The sequence below is a fragment of the Galleria mellonella genome, unplaced genomic scaffold (genome assembly GCF_026898425.1).
Source record: "Galleria mellonella isolate WM207_F2 unplaced genomic scaffold, CSIRO_AGI_GalMel_v1 utg270, whole genome shotgun sequence".
Taxonomy (NCBI): Eukaryota; Metazoa; Arthropoda; class Insecta; order Lepidoptera; family Pyralidae; genus Galleria; species Galleria mellonella.
This window is the reverse complement of record NW_026442062.1, coordinates 234,086-250,367: the sequence shown is the minus strand read 5'-3', so window position 1 is coordinate 250,367 and position 16,282 is coordinate 234,086. Positions and strand designations below refer to the sequence as shown.

The 16,282-nt window shown below is 40.6% G+C and overlaps 1 protein-coding gene across 1 annotated transcript; it reads left to right on the top strand.

Moving 5' to 3' along the window:
* Positions 1-287: 287 nt before the first annotated feature.
* LOC113511520 (coatomer subunit beta) lies at positions 288-15,631 on the top strand. The gene is made up of 18 exons (XM_052895302.1): positions 288-479; positions 1,243-1,334; positions 2,250-2,479; positions 3,282-3,451; positions 4,118-4,325; positions 5,246-5,383; positions 6,683-6,881; positions 7,487-7,644; positions 8,195-8,335; positions 8,642-8,797; positions 9,044-9,144; positions 9,236-9,768; positions 9,953-10,099; positions 10,773-10,934; positions 11,379-11,524; positions 12,497-12,586; positions 13,049-13,210; positions 14,007-15,631. The coding sequence occupies exons 2-18, from the start codon at positions 1,244-1,246 to the stop codon at positions 14,094-14,096; spliced, it is 2,922 nt and encodes a 973-aa protein (XP_052751262.1). The 5' UTR covers positions 288-479; position 1,243; the 3' UTR covers positions 14,097-15,631.
* The last annotated feature ends 651 nt before the right edge of the window (positions 15,632-16,282 follow it).

The following is a 16,282-nucleotide window of genomic DNA, read 5'->3' as shown; positions in this document are numbered from 1 at the left end:
ATCGATTTGAAGAGTTTTAGATTGTATTTCTCTAGAAACAGGCACGGAAACTATTTAGATTGATTTGTTATCTACGTCTCCAATAACCGGAAGGTTAGTTAGTTCGAAGGAAATTGAAACTAATACAAAAAGTTATTGGTATTGTTCAGCTTCGAACTCAAAAACTTTAAGGTCTATAAGTCAAAAAATTTTATCTTTGGGTCATATTGTCCTACCGTATAAAAGTTGTATATCTATTAAAACTCTAAAGAAAAAAATATTATTGTCAACGTCAACTGTCATGTTGACAGTTTGTGTTGTAGTGTATGTGGAATGTGGACACGTATTGTCGGCCAGCGAGTTTTTATTTTTAATAAATTGTTTTACATTTGTTTTTATAATAGATAACGAGTGAATATAATTTTGTCTTATGATTGTCGAATAAAAATTGTACTATCCTATTTAGTTGTACAATTAAGCTTCAATAATTTTCAATTCAGGTATGTTATCAACTCTTCTCCATGTAACTGCTGGATATATAAAGTGTAAAATATTGAAAAAAAAATGTAAATAAAGTGTACATATTCATGTCGTGTGTATTGTTTTAAATTGGAATTTTTCAATTAGTAATATATTAGTCATAACCTTTCGGAGTATTTTTAATGATAATGGAATGGTATCACCGCCTCCACTAATAGACGTACGCTGGCAGAGTACCAGTGAAGGATGATAGGTGAGGATTATAATGCAGGTTAGTTAGCCCAATATGACAAATTTAGGTAAAATTAAACACAATGATTATAAAGAGAGACCACTAGCTGATCGACTTGACTTGAGATTGACAGGGTATACTGCCAGCAATGGGTCTACCAAATCCCACTACTAACAATCCCTTCCCCTAATCTCTAGGGTTGCTTAATAATATCCACCAGATATTATCTGTAGACCAATTATTGATATGTAGTGCAAAAAAGCAGGCAATTGGTAGGTGGGTGTGGATTGATTAGATAATAAGTCCCATAATCTTATTAATTGAGAACTAGGCTTTACAGGTTTATATATCTTGCATTAGATATCAGATGACAAATTTGGGGACACAACCTAGAATACTCAATTTCTTAAATTGACCCAACTGAGAATGAAATCCAAAAATGTTCCATTAAGGTTGTCCATAGAAAGATAGATAATTAGAAAAAGAAATAATATATATTAATTTCAATTTTTTTAATATAGTTGTTAAAATATATTTGTATTCATAATCAGCATGGCGAGCGTGGAGCAACCATGCTACACCCTGATCAACTTCCCAACAGACACGGAGCCCCATAATGAGATGCAACTCAAACTTGATCTTGGTGAGTTATCATTGATGTACATATTCATATAACAAGTAAAATAAACAAAAGGTATATTATGAGACAGACATAAACAAATAGAGGCCTATTTATTTATTTATGCAGCAAAATTAGAGCTACACAAGTATAAATAGAAATAATCTAGGATTACAAACTAAGCCACTAATAGATTTTTGCAAATAGCAACAAAATAGATTAGTTAGTACTATACAAAAAGCAACAGTGGATATAATTATTATGAAGCCTTAAAACCTGAGAGTTTTAAACATTAAATTAAGCTGCCCTACATAATGGTAGGTAGATAGATAGGTTGTTTGATTTATTTGCCAGAACATTGTTTTTACAGATATTGATTTATTTATTGATGATGGTATATTTTGTAAGCATAAACAAAATAAGCCATTATAATAAATGTGAATTTAAAACCTTAAAAGTCTATGTTTTGACTTTACTTATATATAACTAACTGCTAGTAAACAAACTAATACAAAAGTAAAAGAATCAACTATTTCACGTGATTATCTAGCCAAAGTGAAGTCCCAGCTATTCTACTGAACCAAGGAGCTCCTATTCAGCATTGTTTATACCAGAGGGCCTACCATGAAATATTTTCCGAAATTTCAGGGAAGAACGAAATAGAAATTTGATGTTAAAATTACATAATACATGCCGTTTAAAATTATTAAAAATATTAAAATATCATTCCTCTGGACTATTAGGATAGGATTTATGATGAATGAAACGTTAAGCTTCATTTACTGGGTTGATTTATGTATGAACAAAAACACGAAATTAAGCCTGAAAATTTGGAATATCATTTCATGGTAGGCCCCCAGTTTCTAGTCACTTGACTTAAATAAGTTTTTACATATAAAATTAAGTTGCATTGTCTAAAAATTGTTATTGTTTCAACAGAAAAGGGGGATACAAAGAAAAAAATAGAAGCCCTAAAGAAGACAATCGGTATTATTCTTTCTGGGGAGAAAATTCCTGGGCTTCTGATGATTATTATCAGATTCGTGTTACCACTGCAGGACCATACTATCAAGAAGCTGCTCCTCATATTCTGGGAGATTGTGCCCAAAACTACCCCAGATGGTAAATTGATGCAGGAGATGATACTTGTCTGTGATGCATACAGAAAGGTAGGTAGTTTTTAAAATACTAATTTTGCTATCTTTTTATAGAGAATATTCTAAAAAAAATATTTCTCATAATTGTATGCTTAATTTAGATTTAGATTTACTCTAGAATTTCTTTTTCCCACATATCATTTATCGACCAAGTATTTGGCGGTTTAATCATCCTTAATGGCATTCAGAACAGATTAAATAATCTGGCATATGATAGTATTCCTCTGTAATAGGCATGGGTAATATTGGCACCACTGATATCTATATGTAGGGTTTCTTTGGACTTTGATGACAGCAAAGAAGGTCATTACCCATTTCAATACCGCCCATACCAGCTAGATATCTATATTCATTTAAATCGAGTTCTTAATTAATTTATTTATTTATAGGATTACCAACATAAAATACAGCTACAATAAAGCTAAATTTTAATACAATACACTGGCAGATCAGATCTCACTGTTCTTACATTTATAGGCAACCACAGCATTTAGATATTATGTTAATATTTAATGTATCAGTTTAATGGGCCAATATGTATATATTGGCAATATATACATATTGTTATACTATATAGGAACTCTACTTTGTAGTGTAACTAGGAACACACTTGATCTACCCCCAGACAGAGTACAAACGAATCTATTGATCAAATCATTATTGCTAACAAGTTCATATAATAGAATAAGATGGTGACATGCGCTGTCTTGTTTATTCTCACGTGAGCGGTAAAAGCTAGATACCTGAAGAAAATTTCAATTCTTATTGTATCTATTTGTCGAATAGAACCTACCAATTAACTATTGTTCTGTAGGATCTCCAACATCCTAATGAATTCATCCGTGGCTCCACCCTACGCTTCTTGTGTAAGCTCAAAGAGCCTGAGCTGCTGGAGCCCCTGATGCCGGCCATCAGGGCGTGCCTGGATCACAGACACTCATATGTCAGGAGGAATGCTGTACTTGCTATTTTCACTATATACCGGTGAGTGAATGTTTCCTTCAGACAATTACGTTACAAAATGTAGTAAATACAAAAGCAGAATTTATCATGGTAGTGATCTGCTTCAGATAACCTTTAGATGTAAATGTGTGAGTGTGTGTATGTGTATATATATATATACTCATTATTATATATATATATATATATATATATATATATATATATATATATATATATATATTAGTAATGAGTATATATATATATACATATTTTCATCGTGCCTCCCACCAAATTGTTTATAATTACTCCTCTCCATCCAAAGGATGCCTGGAAGAGATCGCTCTTAGCGATAAGGTCGTCTATGGTTTTCTCATTGTGATTATTTCTTGTAATTGTTTATATTTATAATAAGTTTACTACTGTAATCTTTTGAAGGAAACAATAAAGAGTATCTATCTATCTATCTATATGTATATATTATACATAAATAGATGTTTTTTCACTTAATTATTGCTTCATCTAATCTCGTTAACATTAATTTATTGTTGGATTACATTTTATCATTTAAGAAATACTCTTTAATGACTTACGAACAAAAGCATAGATAGAAGATTTGCTAACAACTTTGGGGGTTGTAAATAAAAAAATGAATTAAATATTTCCTATAGTATATATAATTTACATATTTTGTTTGTTTTTGTACACTAGAAATTTTGAGTTCCTGATTCCCGATGCACCAGAGCTCGTGGCGAACTTTTTAGAGGGCGAACAGGATATGTCCTGCAAGAGGAACGCCTTCCTAATGCTTCTCCATGCTGACCAGGAGCGGGCACTCTCCTACCTCGCTTCCAGACTTGACAATGTTCACAGCTTTGGAGATATTCTGCAGTTGGTTATTGTAGAGCTGATTTACAAGGTAATTTTACGAAAAAAAAAAAACCGCATAAATAACATACTTTGCTATAAACCACGGGTGGCCACTTGACTGGACCCAAGATCTACTATTTACTGACGAAACCCTGTGCGATCTACCAACTATATACATCTTGTAATCTGAAATGAAACAACATAGTTTAGTACACAATTATGTATTGTTGTAGTATTTTTTATTTTAATAAGAGGAAAATCATAAAACTGAAAATTATTCTCAAGAACTACTTATTTATATTAGCAAAGTTTTATATTAAAGATTGTGGAAAACCTTGCCACGATCGACTGGACTAATAGTCGCCATCGATCAGTTGGCCACTTCTGATCAAAACCAAGACGAAAATAATATTTTCTCAAACATGCTTGGAAATGTGAGCATTAGTTTGACAATTAATTTTTCTTTGAGATAAATTAAAATTGCTGTACTGGCCAGATACATGCGGGCGGCGGCAAAAGGAAAAAAAGTTGTATGAAAATCCATATCTGTCGTGTTTTGCGGCCAGATAAATTACTATGTGAACTCATATCTGTCCTGTAATTTAAAAATGGAATGACCTTTTACTTCGAAACATGGCTACCAAGGAGGTAACTAATAAAATGTTTTATTTAAATTTCGAACTGGCTTGCAAATAGAAAGCTTATTGAAAAAAAAAACAAAGGAACATTATGGCGCTTGAAAAATTATTATTGTTCGTTATTCGTCATTGAACTTAAAAAGTAAAATTGTATTTTTGATTTCCGCGCATTGTTTGAGAAAAGTACTATACAAGCCTTGGCTACAACTAGGCATTGATGGACTCACGTATGTGTTCCTCGGCTACGCCTCGGCCCACATTTGCACGTTCGTCCATCAATGCCTCAGTTGCTGGCCGCTGCAGTAATGTACTATTTCTGTGTGCGCACTAGGTGTGTCACGCGAACCCCTCAGAGCGGTCACGGTTCATCCGAACTGTGTATGGTCTACTGAACTCTTCTAGCGCGGCTGTCCGCTATGAGGCGGCCGGCACCCTCGTGACATTATCGAGCGCCCCTGCTGCTCTTAAGGTATGTATGAGAGGTATATACATTTTTTTTTCTAATGATAGCAATTGTCTAAATTTAAAACCAGATTCCTTGCTTCCATATTTGCGTATATTTAATGGAACTTTTAGTACAATATCAATAGTACGGTACACTATCATGTCGCGTAAGAAACCTTACATAAGCTGTACATAAACGAGGGTGGCTCTCCTGTTAATGGAAAGGCAAGGCTTCTGTTTTCTTTGGTGATAATGGTATGATGTTCCTGCATCATACCATTTCATCAAGCCAAAAGCAAAAATAAGGGTCCTTTAATTTGGATACACCATAGTGTGTGACTCTATAAAGAAATAAATAATTTATTTAAAGAAATAAATAAATAATTTATTTAAAGAAATAAATAAATAATTTATTTAAAGAAATAAGTAAATAAATAATTTGGTCACACCATAGTGTGTGACTCTATAAAGAAATAAATAATAAATAAACTTTATTTCCTTAAACAAAATTAGCCTATGGTACAATATAACTATGACCCCACACTAGGCAAAGCCTGTTTCGTGGAAGTCAAAGCTAGAAATTTAACAGTTATAGTGCGGCGAACAGGGTTAATTTAAATATGTGACATTGAATGCGAGTTTGGATATGCATGTGTTTGTATGTGTGCGTGCGTCGTGCGTGCGTGCGTGCGTGAGTGCGTGCGTGCGTGCGTGCGTGCGTGCTGGCGAGCGTGCTTGCATGCGTGCGTGCGTGCGAGCGTGCGTGCGATCGTGCGTGCGTGCGTGAGTGCTTGCGTGCGTTTGCGTAAGTTAGTGCGTAAACTATATATGAAGGTCGTATAATTCCAGTTCTGTCCCATAAATCACAATGCGCTTCTTAAAAATTTCTCTGTATCCTCGTAAGACCAAGACATTAATAGTTCATGAACGTGTTTTTTTGCAAATAAAAATTGAAATGGCAAACAAGCTGACGGCCCACCTGATGGAAAGTGGTAACCGTCGCCTATAAACATGAGCGGTACCATGGACATAACAGAGTATACTGATTCGCCCCTGATACCCCCCATGCGTTGCCATTCCTGAGGACTCAGATGTTATTTCTCTGTACCCTGTAAATTCAAGCCTTATCCCACCCTTCAAACCGAAACACAGCTATGCAAACACAACTGCTTCACGGTTGAAACACGAATGGGACAGAGATACTCAAGCAATCGACTTTTGTACAAAGTCTCTCTCTGGTATATTTGTAAGGTATAATTATGGTGATGTGTCTATGGATATGGAGGTATGTGGATGGGCCCTAATACGAGATGTGGTGTTGCAGGCAGCGGCAGCATGCTACATCGATCTGATCGTGAAGGAGAGCGACAACAACGTGAAGCTGATCGTGGTGGGGCGGCTGGCGGCGCTGCGCGAGGAGGGCGGCGAGGCGGCCGCGCGCGCCCTGCCTGATCTGGCCATGGACGTGCTGCGCGTGCTGGCCGCTTCCGACCTAGACGTGCGCCGCCACACGCTGCACCTCGGTACGGCTACCATTAGGTTTTAGGGGGGGATTAATAGCCCCATTATTAGCAATATACTATATCAGGTCTATTTCCTCGTGGTTCCCCCCGGAAATCATCGTGCATAGGTCTCCCCCATCCCTGTTTATTGAAATCTATCCTCCGCCACTCTACTCGAGGCGGAGTTACTACTCGTAAAAAAAACTCAGCTTCAGGACATCGTTTCTTCGTTTCGGAGGGGCTTCGATTTGAAAGTGTTGTGTGTGCATGTTGTGTGTGCAGCGCTGCGCAAGGAGCTGGTGCGCGGCCTGGCCCGCGCTCAAGCACGCCCTCGGATGTGATGGTGTGCGTGCAGGTGGGCGCGCTGCGCGCTGCGCAAGGAGGCGGCGCGCGCGGCCGCCGCCGACCACGACGACGCCGCGCGCTACCGGCGCGCGCGGCCCGCCGCCGACCACGACGACGCCGCGCGCGCGGCCGCCAGCTGCTCGTGCGCGCGGCCTGCACCGCGCCGCGCTCACCGCGCCGCGATGGTGTGCTCAAGGTACCGCGCGCGGCCGCCGCCGAGCTGCCCTCGCGGCCTGCACCGGCCGCGCTCAAGGTACCGCATGTGATGGTGGTGCGTGCAGCGCTGCAGCTGCAGCTGGAGCTGGTGGCCGCGCTGCGCAAGGAGGCGGCGCGCGCGGCCGCCGCCGACCACGACGACGCCGCGCGCTACCGCCAGCTGCTCGTGCGCGGCCTGCAGCGCCGCGCTGGAGCGCGCGGCCCTCGGGACGGCGCGCTGATGGTGTGCGGCCTGCAGCGCGCAGCTGCGCGAGGCGCAAGGAGGCCACATACTGTGCACGCTGTGCGGGGAGAAATGGGAATCCATGGAACACTTGATGTACAACTGCGATTCATTAGCAAGTATGCATATGAATCTACTGGGAACAGCTTATCCAGAACCAGGGGATTACAGATATCTTCAATCGCGGGGTATCGTTAAGGTAACACATAGGATCTATGAAATGATGGTATAAGGTAGAAGGAAGCACAAAAGATCCGTATGGGTCAACGTGCATCGGCTTAACTGACTTCGTATGCGAAAAATAAGATAAGATCCCCTCACTGGTACCCCGCCAGCGTATATCGATAACGCAAGCGGGGTTACCATTTCATTATCATCCATTAAAAAAAAACATGCTTACCATTCACACATACGAGTCGTCATATAGCCGTAGTTATATTGAAATTGCAGTATTTATCACACAGTATAAAATTAGTGTAATCGTGACGTAGTATCCGACATACTGTTAGGGCTGTATCACTAAGTGTAACTGGGGACGGTGGTGTGGCAGTTCCCCGAGGTGGCGGGCAGCGTGGCGCCGGCGCTGCTGGAGCTGGTGGGCGAGGGCGCGGAGCCGGCGGCCGTGGACGTGCTGCTGTTCCTGCGCGTCGCACTCGACAGCTTCCCGCACCTGCGCGACCACATCTACCAGGTCAGCTGGCCTCCACTCCACTTCACTCTACAATACGGACTGACTGGCGGAAAACTAATCCCGCATTACACATATTAGTAGCTACTCAGAGTCAATCAATCGTAATTTAACAATATTCAGATAGATCGCCAACAGTTCAAGTTTGATCATCTATAATGAATCAGTAATATCATATCTATTATAAGTTCATTTATTTATCTTTGTAGTGCAGGAAGAAAAAGCGTTACTTGACCGTGTTAACTATTTTAACATTATCTAATACTATATTGAAATACTATATATGTTAAAATATGTTCCATGATATAGAAATTGCTGGAGACAGTGACGGGTATTCGCGTAGGCAAGATCGCGCGCTCCGCCCTCTGGTTGCTGGCCGAGTTCGCCGATACGCCGGAACGTGCTATCGCTGCGCTGGACGTACTTGCAGCCGTCATACCTACGCCCTCCAGTGGAGAGAACAAGGTAATATATCTACGGTGTATGTAAGTAAACTATATAAACTGTTTAAACGAGACAAATCTATCTAAAAATTATCCTCAAATGAGGTTTGATCTTTTTTACATTGGTTTCCCATACACCACCTATGGAAGTGCTTAGTTTATTTAAAATAAGTAATATGTTGACAAGGGATTTTTTATTACTTCATTACATACTCGTAAGCTTTGTTATCTAAGTAGTGATTATATTTGAACGTTTCTTCGTGCATAGGAGGAGGAGGAGGCGGCCCAGACGAAACCGGAAACGGCGCCACGGCAGCTGATCACTAGCGATGGCACCTATGCCACCCAGTCCGCCTTCAACTTGCCGACGTAAGTCGTCCCTGCAATTCAATTTGACTTGAAATTATTTGTTATAATTTGTTCTGTACAAACGTGTGTACTTAACGGTGGGCCGTACTAGGTCGGGCACGGGCCCCGGCAGCGGCGCGAGCGGCGGGGCGGGGCGCGCGCCGCTGGGCGCGGCGCTGCTGGAGGGCGACAGCTTCACGGCCGCGTGCGCGTGCTCGGCGCTGGCCAAGCTGGCGCTCAAGCTGCCCGCCGCGCAGCACGCGCGCGCGCTGCACCGCGCCGCCGCGCTGCTGGCGCTGCACCGCGCGCGCGGCGGGTGCGGCGGGCGCGGCGGCGCGGCCGCGCTCACGGCCGACGACGCGGAGCACGGCGCGCGCTGCCTGCAGGCGGCCGCCGGCGCCGCGCCGGCCGCGCGCCGCGCGCTGCTGCACGCGCCGCGCCGCGCGCTGCACGCGCTGCTGGCGCTGCCCGGCGCCGCGCACGCGCCGCTGCTGCCCGCGCAGGAGGCCGAGCGCGCGCCGCGGCCGCGCCGTGCCCGCGCCGTGCCGGTGGAGGCGGGCGTCCAGTTCGCGGCGCTGGCGGGCGCGGGCGCGGCCGCCGCGCACCACGACATGTTCGAGCTCGCGCTCAACAAGGCGCTGCAAGGTACGCGACGCCCGTGCATCCAGCGCGCGGGGCTCGCAGTGGTTGCTATACTAACCTAGAGTATAAGATTACGCAGTCGTCTAGTACTCATATTGATTAATGTGTTTCTTAAACAGCATTGAACAAACTAGTCCTTTGAGCCGAATCGAAAGCATCAAACCGAGGATGATTTTTGTTCCCGCAGGTCGCAGCGGTGGCGCCAGCGAGGAGCGTGGTAAACTGTCGAAGGTGACGCAGCTGACGGGCTTCTCGGACCCCGTGTACGCGGAGGCCATCGTTTCCGTCAACCAGTACGACATTGTTCTCGACGTGCTCATCGTCAATCAGACAGGTGAGTTAGAAGTAGTTCCACAGAGTGAACACCTCGTTCATTATCATATAATCATTTGAAATATATTAAAAGCATTGGACCATTGATTATTCCTTACACTGTAATAGTTTAGGCAATGATCAACCACACATTTTTTTTTATAATAAGTTAACAATTAATTATTTCATTTATTTAATACTCTTAAATAATTATCGATATATGATATATATTATTTCGTGTAAACTTTCTCTTCGTCTGTATTATTATAATCGAAAATACGATACGTCTATTAAATATTGCTGAGGTCCGACTCGAAGGACCAGAGTGTTCGATCTCTTTACATGATGATTTTTTATAAACATATAAGAATGTTTCATTATATTAAATTTAATGATTGTGTATGTATAATGACTATTTACATTATGATCATAGATAGCACAAAGTCTGTTGGTGTATATGCAGGGATGTTTAGTAAGCTGTTTACTTATTGTATTGCTAATGTTGATTATGTGTGTGTGTGGCAGCGAGCGGAGTACTGTATAAGAGTGTGCGTGGTTAGTATGGCGAGCGGGGGAGGATTATGTGTGCGTGTATGCGTGCGTGTGTACGTGTATGCGTGCGTGTGTGCGTGCATGCGTGCGTGTGTGCGTGCGTGTACAGGTAGCTGTGTTCTATGTACTGTCGCCATACGCAGACGACACGCTGGTGAACTGCACGGTGGAGCTGGCGACGCTGGGCGAGCTGCGGCTGGTGGAGCGGCCGGCGGGCGTGGTGCTGGGCGCAAGGGACTTCGCCACCATCAAGGCGCACGTCAAGGTCGCCTCCACCGAGAACGCCATCATCTTCGGCAACATCGGTACGCACCACGCACCCACCTACTAGTATATGCCAGCCATGGCCGTTATTAGGCTCTCTCTAATGTGTTTTGAATGCCAAATTCTATGTATATATGCCAAATTTTATAATAATTGGATCAGTCATTGACACGCCGAGAGGTAACAAACAAACTTGATTTTACATTTTTAATATTAATAATAACCTTATAAATTGTCAATTGACATATATTCTGTATTATTAGTTTTTGCTACTAACGCTCCTATTATTTTTCCGAGGGAGTCACACCTTAGTGTCAAGATTTTTTTATTTTCTTTATCGCAAATGTTCCCCCAAGCATACATTAAGTAAAAATAATGAATTTTTAAAAACATCCAAAATGTTTAGACTGAGGTTCGATATTACAATCTCATTGTCTAACTCAGTTATTACCACTAATCTTCTCATATAAAAAAAAATTACATAGTGTACGAGGTGAGCGGTGCATCAATGGACCGCGGTGTGGTGGTACTGAACGATATCCACGTTGACATAGTGGACTACATCCAACCCGCCGTCTGCAGCGATGCAGACTTCCGTCAGATGTGGGCCGAGTTCGAGTGGGAGAATAAGGTAAATATCGTACACATGCATAGACACCTATGTCAATATGGATATCGATATTGACGTCTATACCAACATAGATATAAATACCGATACATATACGTTGACAAAGATACCAATACCGACACCTACATCGACATAGATGTCGAAACGTACATCTACACCGACATAGATATGGATACCGACACATACACCGACATAGATATCGATACGTACACCTACACCGACATAGATATCGGTACGTACATCTACAACGACATAGATATCGGTACGTACATCTACACCGACATAGATATGGATACCGACACATACACCGACATAGATATCGATACGTACACCTACACCGACATAGATATCGATACGTACACCTACACCGACATAGATATCGGTACGTACATCTACACCGACATAGATATGGATACCGACACATACACCGACATAGATATCGATACGTACACCTACACCGACATAGATATCGGTACGTACATCTACACCGACATAGATATGGATACCGACACATACACCGACATAGATATCGATACGTACACCTACACCGACATAGATATCGGTACGTACATCTACACCGACATAGATATCTATAGCGATACCTACACCGACATAGATATCGATATCCGAATATTGAAATAAAAAGTATAAAGAAGATGATGGTAAAAGGACATCGTTTATTGTGGAAGTGAACAGGAAAATAGAATCGTAACAAAAGAAAAGTATGTAAAATTTGAATAATCCGATTTTTAGTTTATATTTTTTCTAAAGAGGTTGATTTGCGAATGATCGCAAACAATGTAGCTATCAATATTACCTATTCTGGTACTTGATATATATATATATATATATATATATATATATATATATATATATATATATATATATATATATATATATATATATATATATATATATATCGAGGAATACTTTGATATTAAAAACAATACTTATAGAATATATTTTAATTTTTAGGTGGCAGTTAATACGAATATTACAGATCTACGCGAATATCTGGATCATTTGCTGGCATCCACCAACATGAAGTGTCTAACGCCAGACAAGGTATGCTATTGTGAACTTACAGTTTTTTGTTTCACTCTCTGTCAAATACAAATATATGAAATCATATGTAAATCAGTGTATATCAATTTAGTGATGATTTTTTAGATATAGTAATTTTTTTTTATCATTAGTCTTTTTTTATGCAACTTAGAATGACAAACAGGCTGACGGCCCACCTGATGGAAAGTGGTAACCGTCGCCTATTAGACATGAGCAATACCGTGAACATAACCGAGTATACTGTTTCACCCATAATACCCGCCATGCGTTGCCATTTCTGAGAATTCAGGTGTTATTCCTCTGTACTCAGTAAATTCACGCCATATTCCACCCTTCAAACCGAAACACAGCCATGCAAACACAACTGCTTCACGGTTGAAACACGAATGGGACCAAGTCTCCCTCTGTCTCCCTCGGTCGGTTAGTAGTATGATCGCTATGTGTTGGCGTGCGTGTCGGCAGGCGCTGTCGGGCCAGTGCGGGTTCATGGCGGCGAACCTGTACGCGCGCTCCATCTTCGGCGAGGACGCGCTGGCCAACCTCAGCATCGAGACGCCGCTGCACAAGAAGCCCGCGCAAGCCGCGCCCGTCGTCGGACACGTGCGCATCCGCGCCAAGAGCCAGGTATGACCCCCAGCTAGTTACGCGCATATCCGCGTCTAGGACCAGGTACATCCGCATCCTTCATCATCTTCATTTCAACCTGTATATCCGTCCACTGCTGAATATGGGCCTCTTCTCCTGTTGGGGCTTTGCCAGTAATTGCCATGCTTGGCAGTCGCATTGCCAACGACAGTTAGTCTTTGGTTGCGTTTTAAGAGAGATACTGCTGCCCATTCTTCGACTATTAAGTTCCCTTTGTCGCCTCTTACGACTTATACAGGAAAGGAAGTGGCCCATTCTATATCAGGGCCATACCCAAGATAATATTTAGATGAATTAATTCTTAAAAAATATTTATCCTCAACATGATAACTTGGGGGGGGGGGGGGGCATTGATAGTAATGAGGTCTAACTGACCCATTGCCAGCAATACACCCTGTCAGGTCGACCTCCACGTGGTTCCCCCCTGGAAACCATCGTGGTTAATTCCAGTGGAATTCGTCACGATGGGCTAACAGACCTGGGCCTCTAGACAAGTGGCAAGCGAATTCGTCGATGGAATCGACATCGCTAGCGAGTCCATGAGTTGGAATGAAACATCCGGCGTTGCTATCTCATTCTGTCTCACGGACTCGCTAACGATGTCGATTCCATCGACGAATTCGCTTGCCACTTGTCTAGAGGGCCTGCTATCATTGTCACCTGTCATCTCACTGGGGCCCCGCCAATGTATACCGATAGCTTAGACGGAGTTGTCATTCCATTATCACCTTTAAAATAAAAATATGTTAACTAATGAAGTGCGTTGTGTTCCCAGGGCATGGCCCTCAGTCTCGGCGACAAGATCAACATGATGCAGAAGGCGCCGCCGCAGAAGCCGCCCGCGAACCCCACGCCGGCCGCGTAACCTCGCCCGAGTGTGCACACGACACGTCGCTCCCACTGCCATATTCGTTATGTTTCCATGTGCAGGCCATACAGGTGTTGATTAAATCAATTTGAGACATGTGAAATAGTTGACTAATCATGATTAAAGACCTAAAGCCCTCCCTCGCCCTCCCTTTTTATTAGTTCCCCATATCGACAGATATAACAGTAGTTTCACCTTAGTGTCTTCAGATAAAGATGTTCAGAAAAAATCCTAATAAATTATAAATACTTCAATTTTTGCAGTATCTCTTTTCACGTATTACGCAATAATACAGCGCAAACTAATGTGTGTTTGTTTATATAAATAACTATAAATTGCAAATTTATATAGTAAATAAAAAAAAAAACATCAAAGAACGTTCTAGAAATTCGTTAAAAACAATATTGAAATTTCGTTATTTTGAAAATACATATATGGAGATCAGTAGTTTATGTATCAGTAATAATTTACCAGAGGGAGACTTTGTACAAAAGTCGATTGCTTGGGTACCTCTATCACATTCGTGTTTCAACCGTGAAGCAGTTGTGTTTGCATGGCTGTGTTTCGGTTTGAAGGGTGGGATATGGCGTGAATTTAGGAATGGCAATGTATGGGGGGTATCATGGGCGAAACAGTATACTCTGTTATGTCCATGGTATTGTTCATGTGTATAGGCGACGGTTACCACTTTCCATCAGGTGGGCCGTCAGCTTGTTTGACATTCTAAGTAGTATAAAAAAAAAATTGAAACTTCGTTATTAAAAATACATGTATGGAGATCAGTATCATATATATAATGTTTCACGGCAAGGGAAGCGACAGATTACTAATTGATAGTTCCAGCATTATAATTTAAGTCATATATTTAGCATAAATTATAGTAATACAATGTATGATGGTAATATTCTTGTTTATATTACATTGTTATTATAATTATTTTTCTCAAACATGCTTGTAAATGGGAGCATTATTTTGACAATCTTCTTCGAGATAAATCAAAATTGCCGTACTGGCCAGATACATGCGGGCAGCGGCCGGCAAAAGTTGTATGAAAATCCATATCTATCGTGTTTTGCGGACAGATAAATTACTATGTAAACTCATATTTGTCCTGTAATTGAAAAATGGAATGTCCTTTTACTTCAAAACATAGCTACCAAGGAGGTAACTAATAAAAGGTTTTATTTAAATTTCGAACTGGCTTGCAAATAGAATGCTGTTTATTGAAAAAAAAAAACAAAGGAACGTAATGGCGCGTGAAAAATTATTATTGTTCGTTATTCGTCATGGAACTTAAAAAGTAAAATTGTGTTTTTAATTTCCGCGCATTGTTTGAGAAAAGTACTATACAAGCCTTAGCCACAACTAGGCATTGATGGACTTACGTATGTGTGCCTCGGCTACGCCTCGGCCCACACACGTTCCTCCATCAATGCCTCAGTTGCTGGCCGCTGCAGTAATGTACTATTTTAAATACTTCATAAATAATATATGATTGAATATTATTAATATTAAATTTAATTATAAGTATATTTATAGTGGTTTCTCTTCATTACCTAATTCGAGCTTTGAGAATACATCAATGTCACGGTTGATTTTCTTTTAATTTATGTATCTCTGATACATATCTCTCTCAGAAAAGGTTAAAAAAAAATTAGAGAAAATTAATTTTGCATTAAAGTCAATTAATGCAAAATTAATTTTCATTACCTTCTTTGTAAAGTAGCTTTTTAAACCCCATATGTTTGCAGTGTCTTGCATAGCTTCGTAAGTACATACAGTGAAACTTGGTTAAGTGAGACATTAAGGTTTGTCTCACTTATAGAGGTATTTCACTTACCCAATATCTGTCTCATATACAGAGGGTTCCATATATATATATATATATATATATATATATATATATATATATATATATATATATATATATATATATATATATATATATATATATATATATATATATCAGTCTGTCAGTTAACTCGTTTGTCATTCTAAATTTAAAAACAAAAAACACCTACAATTAATTCATAATATATAACTATAGACAAAATTAACGAATCTAAGAACATGTCAGATATTAAAATCTGTTAAGTCAAACCGTTTTGGGAATCAATTAGGCAAAATTTTTTAATATATATATATATATATATATATATATATATATATATATATATATATAT

What these genes read in the sequence shown, in the direction of transcription:
- LOC113511520 (XM_052895302.1), top strand. Translation starts at nt 1,244, where the DNA reads ATGGCGAGCGTGGAGCAACCATGCTACACCCTGATCAACTTCCCAACA. An exon ending in GCAACTCAAACTTGATCTTG is followed by an intron (nt 1,335 to 2,249) that starts GTGAGTTATCAT and finishes TTGTTTCAACAG; the next exon opens with AAAAGGGGGATACAAAGAAA. An exon ending in AGTGTCTAACGCCAGACAAG is followed by an intron (nt 12,587 to 13,048) that starts GTATGCTATTGT and finishes GCGTGTCGGCAG; the next exon opens with GCGCTGTCGGGCCAGTGCGG.